This window comes from Solea solea, chromosome 16 (genome assembly GCF_958295425.1).
Source record: "Solea solea chromosome 16, fSolSol10.1, whole genome shotgun sequence".
In the NCBI taxonomy this organism is placed as follows: domain Eukaryota; kingdom Metazoa; phylum Chordata; class Actinopteri; order Pleuronectiformes; family Soleidae; genus Solea; species Solea solea.
This window is the reverse complement of record NC_081149.1, coordinates 1867011-1877177: the sequence shown is the minus strand read 5'-3', so window position 1 is coordinate 1877177 and position 10167 is coordinate 1867011. Positions and strand designations below refer to the sequence as shown.

Genomic DNA, 10167 nt, shown 5'->3' with positions numbered 1-10167 from the left:
TCTCGAGTCAGAGCTCTCTGGAGTCTTGTCATAAATCTTCTGAGCTCTGTTTCCTGCCGGGCCTGCTTCTCATCAACAGATGCTTTTTTTTGTCAACTGTGTTTTTCTTTTACTGCTCAGAATAATGGGAACACCTTCAAGAATTCTGACGCTGGTCCCCTGGACATGATTTCTGTGTTTAACAGGATGAAACTCTACTTTTCTGCCTCATGGGGCCCAGCAGGAGTCTGTATTTGATGTATTGCTTTGCTTCTGTCTCTTGTATTAGGTGCTGTCTCCTATATTTGGAGAAGAATTACTTTTTCACAACATAACTAGTATGTTTTTTGCATGGAGGTCATGCTATGGTTGAACGTGACTTACACTGACTGTCTTTTAAAGTTGTATGTCGGTTGCTTCCTGTCTTTTTTTTGTTTTTCCACTCATGTGGGCGGGCAACACCCCTTTCTGTTCTTATGTACCCCTTTTCCAAGAAGGCAGATCCTTAAAAAAGTTCTTTACTGTGCTTTCTTTTCCACACATAATGACTTGGCTGATGTGAATGCTGTTGCAGCAGTCTGGCTCAGTCCCAGATGTTTGACTTGCTGACCTGATCACAGTCTGCAGTCCAATAATGAGTGAGATCCATGATAAGACACAGATTCTCTCAATGATGAGCTGTGGAACGTTGGTGTTTCTCCTCATATTTGTGACGCACAGGACTGGACCCAGATGCAGAGCGGAGGTAAGAAACAAAGTTTATTTGCAAAGTCAAAAACAGAGGCAAAGGTACAAAACCCGAGGATCCTCAAATAGATGGCAGCGAGATCCACAGTCAAGACAGAGTCACACAAAAAAACAGGCAAACACAGAGAGTAATCCACCGAAGCACAGAGGTGCAAAAAATCCACAGAATAAATCCCATTGGACGGTGAGAGAACAGCTCGGTGCATGTCACACTGACGACGGAAGACAAAGACAAACAAACAAACTCACGATCAGACAAAGGAAGAGGGAGGGGGTTATATATGCTGAGGGATTAGGGAGAGACGAATAAGACACAGGTGATCACAGAGGGGAAAAGTAAAGTGCACACAGACAAGGGACGAAAAAGACTTCAAAATAAGAGGGAATTTCACAATAAAATGACATGGACATTACAATATTTATGAGAAAATGTTCCACTTTAAAAAAGTGGAACGTTCATGATTGTCAAAAAGCCTGAGAAGAGCTCAGAAAAAGAAAACAAATGTTTTATTTAAAGGTCCAGTGTGTAAGAATTAGTGACATCTAATAGTGAGACTGCAGACTGGAACAAACCAAGCACCTCCCTGCTGACGGTGGCATTTTCATACAAGAAAGGATCTCATTATTCTTCATTTGTCTTCATTCGTGTCATCAGCTTCTGAACATGAATCGACGCGACACATTTTTCCTTCAAAGATAAACGGATCCCTCAATGCTGGCTCTGCTACTTCATGGACCATTAAAATGGTATCAATCTTCTCAATTTAGAATCAATCCAAAATAAGACACAGCTGACCAAACCTTACTGATATGAGGACAGTGTATACTGATGTCCATCTGTGAAATCCTCAGGTGTTAAAAGCAAATACCCAGCAGTGATCAGTGAATCATTGCCAGTCCTCAAACTTCACGACTCCCTCAAAGCCGTGATAAGTGTACGGCTCCAGCACAGGGCTGCAGGTCTCTTGAGCAAGGCAGGCCATCCTGTTGTTCTCACAGCTGTCCTCATCACCTGCACTGAAATACACCGCATCGGGAGAATTGACTGACGGATCCTCGTCAAAGTAGTTGTGGGGCCGCAGCAGGACCCCGCCCCCGTTACCCACGGTTACAGTATTTGGGATGTCCTCAGCATGTGGGATGTGGAGGAACCCAGCAGTCACCCAGGCCACCAGGTCCTGCAGACACACACACACACCACACAAGTTAGTTCTGATGTAAACTGGTTTGTTATTGTTGCAGTAGATGCATCTGGACGCACACACACACGCACACACACACCTCATTCTCAATGCTCTCGTCGTCCTCCATGTACTTGCTGAAGTCGACAGCAGGATTCCACATGTCGTTCTGATTGTACACACTACTGCTGGTCTGTTCTGAGTCCTTATGTTTAGTGATAGCAACTTTATACCTGGAGCAAGACAGACAAGGTTCCAATACTGGTTATGACAGGACAAGTGCACACTACCCACAATCCTCCTGGCTCTGTTGCACTAATGGCTTCAGCGATGTTCACACTTTGTGTGTCTTTTAGATTTATTTGCATGCCTTTGGTTGACTGTTCACACACACACACACACACACACACACACACTGTACACATACACATATACACAAAGCAGTGCTTGGGTGACGCCCACTAATGTTTGCTCACATGTTTTAATTAGGCCTTTATTTTATGTGCGTTATTATTGTTACCCGAGTTTGGAAAAAATCTACACACTGATGACGTCATGATCGGATTTCTAAGAAAGTTTATCTCAGTAACATCTTAATATATCAGAGTGAATGTTGTTATGGTTACAGCTATAACAGCACAGTTACTCATGTAAATGATTAATGTAGGATTCAAACCGGTAACCTTCCTGCTGTGAGGCAACAAGGCTACCCACTGTTTCACTGGATAGTGAGATGAATGACAGTTCAATGGTAACATTCAGTTTAACTCTTTCAACCTTGAGATTGTGTTCTTTCTTGAATGTAAGCACTGTGCTGATGTCTCACCTGGCCCAGGACATGGCCTTCTCCTCAGCTTCACTCTCTGGGAGGTTGTCCCCTGCAAAGGTGTACACCTGCAGCCTGTAGGAACTCTGGTGACCCCAGCGGTTGGTCTTGTTGCTGGCGATGTGGAGGTAGCGAGGAGTCTTAGTGTGGTGACGCAGGGCGGCCTCCTGTGGAAGTGTCACAGTGGAGAGCAGGCGTACGCTCAGGATTCAAGAGTCGGGCTCTTTCTTTGGCTCTAACATGAACCATATACTGTACATGAATATTATTGCAGTAGTGACATGTGCACAGAAAAAGATCCACTACATTAGAGACACATGCACAAACAGTCGTGATGCAGATATGGTGCTGTATGTTTCTAGTTTGTGCATAATCTCAAATCAAAGATTCCACAAAGATCTAAAATCAAAGATTCCTCAAAGATCAAAAATCAAAGACAAGCACGACTCTCGGCACTGGTTTTCTTTTTCAATAGAGAAAAAAGATCCTTCATCAGCTCAAACAAGAGAAAATAAATGTCCATATTTCACCCATATGAAAATAATTTAGATTTTCTGAATGCAGCCAGCGCTAACAGCAGGTTTTTTCATATTTGGACCAAACAAGTAGGTCAAACTGGTCTTTGTCCACTCCAGACCAGTCAGCTGGTGAAGGACAGGATGTACACACACATGGTGAGTGTTTTGTGTGTGATCAGCCTCTTAGAATGACTCTGGTTGAGGAAGTGCAGGCCTTTGTTTAGTGGACTGCATCAGTGTTTACAGAAATGATCACATTCACAATGTTCCTTGAATGTGTCCACAAAACACGCTTAGTGAAAAGACAATGTGTGTGTGTGTGTGTGTGTGCAGAAGTGAGGTTCCTTTAATGTGTTTGCAAAAGGCTGGAGTTTCTGTGTGGTAAGTGTTGAAATGTACGAGGTTCACTGAATGCACCTCTATCGATGTGTCCATCTGTAGTGAATCTGTCATGAACTCACCGAGCCTGATGGGATACCAAGATGGCTGCCACCATACAAACACGAGTAGCACTTAGCTTGTAAATAACTCATTCACATAGTACTGTTCATATTTTAGATGCACAAAATAATATGTACAATGTTGTTATCAGCTGCTAACATCACAGCTGGGTGACATCACTCCCAGCTCTGACGTCCGAGTTCTGATGGAAATGAACGCAGCATATATCTTAGACTCTAACTGCACGTTTCCATTATACAGTAGTAACTACTCAGCTCTACTCGGTCTGGTATCGTCATTTTCCACTACTTCATAGCACCTCCTAAATGTGGGCGGGGTCATCATAGCGCAGCTGTGACGTTTTATAAGCGACACAAACTAGTTGTTTTCAGTGTAACTGAATCATTAGAATCAGTTAAAAAATATGTGAATTGTTGAACTACAGTTTCACGGGTTGTGTTTGGACTCAATGTTTTCTGGGTTTTTGCATCTTTTTAACTGATCTCTGGATCACAATGACAGGAACATCAGAGGTAGAGAAACAAAAGACAAAGACCTTCTCTGTTTTCAGTTGTTTTTCCACCAGCTCTGGGATCATGGCGTAACGATCCGGACGCCATGGCAGTGACATGTTCACAAACTGCATGTCTTTGGTCTGGAATACATTCTTCACTCCTGCAAAGGAAACAAAACATATATAAAAAAAAGTCACTGGGCACCAGCTGGACACATAAAAACGCTCACTCTGAGAGTAAAGACAAAAAAAACATAATAAACAATCAAATATAGATATAGATGTCATGTGTGTTTATTCAGGCTGCTCACACAGAAGTCAACACAACCCATTTGTTTTCACTCCACATGAGCAGTTTTACATAAATTTCGACCACACTTATTTCAGCCTCACGACTTTCAGCCATGAATATTATTTTATATTGTATATTATTACTAAATGAAGATAACACAGACTGTGGGGCAGTCGTGTGTGGATGTGGGCATGAATCTGATGCGTCACTAGGAGTACCAGGTCCAAACTATGAGTTTGTGCTTTGGGCCCTAAAAAGGCTTGTGCCGCACCTGCGTTCTGCCACTCACCCGTGACATCCAGGTCCACTTTGAAGTTGACGAAGTGTGTGTGGATGTTTCCCAGGACATTTTCTGCTACCTGGTGTCCGTATCTCAGACTGCCGTCCACCAGATAAGAAGAAGCGATGAAGCCGGTCGCGTGCACCTTCGCCTCCACTGCTCCATTCTGGTAGAAGACAAAGTCCCACATGTAGTCATAGTTCGCAATGGCTGTGATGGTTCTCATCACCAGCGCGCTGTTAGCCATGCCTCCGTAACTGTGGTGCGAGAAATCCGAGAAGTGCCTCCGCAGGGGCTGACCCATGTTGTGCTCAAATACGCAGATGGAGTTCCTGTATCGGACCGGAACTGGCACATCTATGTAGCGATATGTGTCCACATACGTGGCTGCCGAGGGGCAATCCACGCCACGAACCAGCTCGTGCGCAAAGCGTCCTATTCCGAAGTTGGAGTCCACAAACTTTGTGATCATCATGCCTGGTGTCGCAGAACCATAGACAGACGTGGCCTCCTGCACGCTCAGCTCGTAGACTATTCTCTCTCCACTGAAGCGCACATCAAACACCCTCATGCCCGTGAGAGAGCTGAGCCCGAAAGCGAAGCTCCAGTCCAGGTAGAGGACGTGGTTGTGGCTGATGCTGTAGCGCTTCCCCTCTGCGTAAAACAGCTGCGGACCCATTTGCAGCGGCTTGGTCCTGGTTTTCAGGGAGGCGTGGTTTGGAGAGTCCTTATAGACTATTTTCTTTATAGTCCCAGCGTCATATTTCCGCTTCAGCTCTTCCACACTGTCAAAGTATTGGCCGTTATAAAACAACCGCTCGACTTTCCAGTGGGATGCATTAACGCTCTCGTGGTTGATGAGCAGGTCCAAACCCACGGGGTTGACGTACACGCCGCTCACGTCCTTTAAACAGTTCAGCCACGACGTCCTGTGTCCAGATCTGAGTCCGCGCGGCACCTGCTCAAAAGTATACAGCGTCTCGCCCTCGTTAACGTCGAAGCTCTCTTTCAAGAGCTTGCTGAGTTTGGAGAACACTTTGTTATTAATGAACCCAGAGAGCAGGACGTATTCTCCCACGGTGACCGTGCGCGCATTGATGGGCAGCTCCCTCTTGTACCTCTCAGTGGTCACATCTCTGTGGTGTTTCGGGTTGGGAAGAGGCCACACCACGTACTCCTTGATGTAGCCCCGTGCGCCATGGAAGACCACCACCGTCGCCTCCCTCACCGGCTGAGGACCTTTGCCGTCCAAATAAGCCAGCGCGTCCGCTTTTTTGGGCAGAGAGAGGTCGATTAAGAACAAGAAGTTTGCCCCCGGCTCAGTGACCTGCTGGGTGGAGATGTCCAGGTCCTTCTGCTGGAGCATGTACCGCTGGACCTGCGCGTACTCCTCCTGTGTGAGGTCCGCAAATACGAGACTGCGCTCGTCGTGCTTGCCTCGCAGCGGGTGCACGCGCTGCGCGGAACATTTGGGCGCCGTGTTGGAGTAAATGCTGATCAGGATGATGTTGAGAATGATGGAAACGAGAGCGAAGAGGATAAGCAACCACTTCACTGCAGAGTTCATTTTTCAGCTTTGTCTTTACACACGAGCTTGGAGACAGAGAGCGCGCAGAGGATGCGTCCGGCTCAGAGTGCGCGGTCAGGCGATTTTGGAGAGCAGAGTTGCTCCCTCAACAAACCCCTCCTTTTTCCTTCTCTCTGGATCTCCTAATCCTCCGCCTTGCCTGGAGTGTTGTTTTTTCCTCCCAAAATCTGCTCCCTCCAAAGCCTATTTTATTGGACTGTTTTACGCACGTGATCTAATATTTAATAAATGAAGAAAACAAACAATTAAAATATCCAATGTTTCCAAAAAGTCAAACACTGCACAGTGACATTCCATCTGCGTACACAACAAAGAATATGTCCAAGTGTTCACAAGTGTTCAGGGGCTACTGTTTTGTTTTTTTGGGGGGGGGGTGAAACTCAGGATGCTGAATGTCACAGCGACATTCGGGCTGCTGATTGGACATTATTATTAAAACTTAAACCGGCAAAACAACTATTATTTCTCTTTTTTCGTGTGGCTTAAGGAGGGCGGTGCTCTATCAACCACTATGGGCCAGTGCCGGCCTGAGCCTTTAGGGGGCTCTAAGCAGAATTTGATTTGGAGGCCATCCCTCCCACCACACCAGAGTCACCTGTGCTTGACGATTATTGACAAAAATGTCCAGTTTCTTGGGCCCTAGGCAAAAATTCAACCTGGGGGTATTTGTACGCTGCCCCGCCTCGCAATCATTGCCCGGTCACCCCGCTCACAGCTCCAGGTAAGGTGTTGGCGGAGGAACCTACTCAGCTACACCTGGGTACAGTGGCGGTCCTTCCTACAGGCGACATAAGTGCTTGCCTAGGGCGCCATCTAGTGAGGATCTACAACAATACGTTGACATCAAAATAAATTAAACTTATAAATGACAATTCTAACCTCAGGAGGTTATAGATGACTTTGCAGCAAGGAAGGCAGAAAGGTGGCATGTAAATGAAGTGTGATATTGTGTGTGTAGTAGAATATATTATTCTATTCACTTGGGATGAATTTGAACCTTATTTGTTTATTTTGTATATTATATTTTGATTAATAGGTTATATGAATCTTATTTTACAATATTTAATTTTGCACACAATGTTTTATTGTTAGTTTAATTTTTTGTCTTGATTCTTTAGTGTGCACTTTTTGTTCTCAGGCGTTGCACTACTAAAGTTAAACGTTTTTTGCATATTTATTATTGAACAGGTTTATTCTTTTGCACATATTGTTATGGGGCCACTAGGTGGTGTAGTGGTTAGCACTCTCGCCTTGCAGCGAGAAGACCCGGGTTCGAGCCCCGGTTGGAACAAGGGCCTTTCTGCATGGAGTTTGCATGTTCTCCCCGTGTGTGCGTGGGTTCTCTCCGGGTTCTCCGGCTTCCTCCCACAGTCCAAAAACATGCAATGTGGGGATAGGTAAATTGGACACTCCAAATTGACCATAGGAGTGAGTGTGAGAGTGAATGGTTGTTTGTCTCTATCTGTGTGTGGCCCTGCGATGGACTGGCGAACTGTCCAGGGTGTACCCCGCCTATCGCCCGATGTAGCTGAGATTGGCACAGCACCCCCCGTGACCCTCTGTCAGAGGATAAAGCGGTAGATGATGACTGATGACTGACATATTGTTATATTGTTTGTATTATAATTGTTTGAATAAATGTGCAATTCTTTGGACATGAGTTATTTTCTCGTGGGGAAGGGGCCCCATCAATCAAGCTCTGGTCTAGGACCGCCCCTGCCTGGGTACAGGGACATCAAGGTAGACATTTTCCAGCAAGAACATTTGTATTAGCATACGGATGCAGGGATTCATGAACTTACATATGAATAAATAGACATGAGTATATGAAAGTTAGAGATGAGTATGTGGAATACATGAGTATTGTTTTCATGGCAAAATCAACCAGAAGGAAAACTTCAAGTAAAACAAAACAATAAATAAACAAGGTCTAATTCAAACACCATCAACAAAGTACTACCATCCTAAGGAACATCAAATGAATTACAACCATCATAGGTTCAAAATACATCAGAATTAACTTAACTGTAATCTGAAATGAATTATTCAGCATAGTTTAATCTACAGTAGTAAGATAAGATGTAAGGTCACCAGTGTTTTTGTTTCATTTCTACTGAAACTTTCTTTACTTATCAGTTTGTCGAAGTTGGATGCATTTCCTCACAATGAAGTGTTAGTGTTTTAGTGCAACCAGCAGGGGGCGTCACAGCCACTTCCACTGTGAGGCTTCTCCACATGAGACTCAGTAAGTGTTGCAGGTGGAGAAGCAGAATAAAAGTTAGAAGTTTGAAGAACTTTTTTTTGCTTACATTATTCAAAAACAGCTATTTTTTCTGATGCGTGACACATTAACCTGCAAATTTAATTATTTAGTAATTTATGAACAATAACTTAATTGTTCATTTGAATTATTGGTATATACCAATAATTGCAGTTAGCTGCATTTTCTCAGTATTGTTTTGCATGATCACAAGAAAAAAGTCTGATTAATTAACCTAAATCCTATATTTTAATGTTTACTTGTTTAAGTCTTCAATCTTTCTACTTTTTTATAATCATTTTACCATGTTTAACTTTATTACTTGGTCCGAGGCTTGAAACTATAACGCTAATTCTGCACTTTTTAGACCCGCTCGTAGGGGGGCGGGACCTGGGAGGCACAGTCTTTCAAAAATACAAAGCTAAATGCAGATCGGTGAAGTTTCCTTTAACTCTTGTGTTGTCTCTTGCTCAAACAAACTCTGAAGTTTTTGAAAACAAAATGCTGAAGTTGTGGAAACGACAGAGGGATCATTGATCACATCTCCAGTCCATAAAACAGTCAAATTATTATAAAGGATTTTTGTTAAGTTCAAAATAATGCCCTGTAATGCTTCAAGACAAACTGTGCATGCTCCACACACACAACTAATCATTTGGCTGTAAATCAGTAACTCATTTACAGCCAAATCTGTAAAACCTAATATCATTCTGAATTGGTAAACAAATCATTTCTTGTCTGGTAAATTATTTAAAGCATATTCACATAAATGTTCATTAAAAGGTTTGGAAAAATGTGTTTGGGGACCCAAAAAAATCTCCCGTGACCCAGTGTTTGTGAACCTCTGCCTCTCTATCACATGTGTTATGTGTATGGAGAGAAAACACCACACTCTGTTCAAGGCTGGAATCTTGTCATCGCTGACCTATTTAACAAATGGTATCGTGGTTGTGAACAGGTATGTGGAGGATCCTGGTCAAACTGTGCACTTGTAAACATCCTGGTTTCAGAGTCAGGTGTGAATGTGTGCACTCTGACAGAAACCAGGATACTGAGGCATGTGCTTTCTCTGTGGTCAGAGGTGCCGACGATGCAAACTCCACCCTCAGAACATTTTCACCTCCTCACCATTCTGAAACACATTTTTACAAACTATGCCTCTCAGTTTAACATAGAGTTGACCGGGCACCTCATAACTCATTTGGGGATAATGAAAAACAACGATTCATACAATCAGATGATTGTATGAATTAAGTGTCATTATTTTATCTTCAACTTCTGCCAAATGAAAATAACGTCACCTAAATATTACAATCTGGTACTTTAATGTGTTTAATGTATGTGACCATGGTTATAAAACATGCTATAAAAGTCCGTACAAAAGGATTTTCATTCAAAACTAGACAAATCTAAAAGCAATGACACAAGAATACACACAAACACAGCTTTCAGTCACTGTCACTCAAAAACATTTAAGAAAATTCACTGTTCATGTTCATGAATTATGAAACAAAAAGAAGAATGACATTCAGACTCATAAA

General features: G+C 43.3%; 1 protein-coding gene across 1 annotated transcript; it reads right to left on the bottom strand.

The window, feature by feature from the left end:
• Nucleotides 1-720: 720 nt before the first annotated feature.
• LOC131476040 (primary amine oxidase, liver isozyme-like) lies at nt 721-6618 on the bottom strand. Its single transcript, XM_058654496.1, has 5 exons — nt 4788-6618; nt 4249-4367; nt 2734-2900; nt 2008-2140; nt 721-1904 (listed from the first exon to the last, which is right to left on the bottom strand). The coding sequence occupies exons 1-5, from the start codon at nt 6343-6345 to the stop codon at nt 1614-1616; spliced, it is 2268 nt and encodes a 755-aa protein (XP_058510479.1). The 5' UTR covers nt 6346-6618; the 3' UTR covers nt 721-1613.
• Between the last annotated feature and the right edge of the window lie 3549 nt (nt 6619-10167).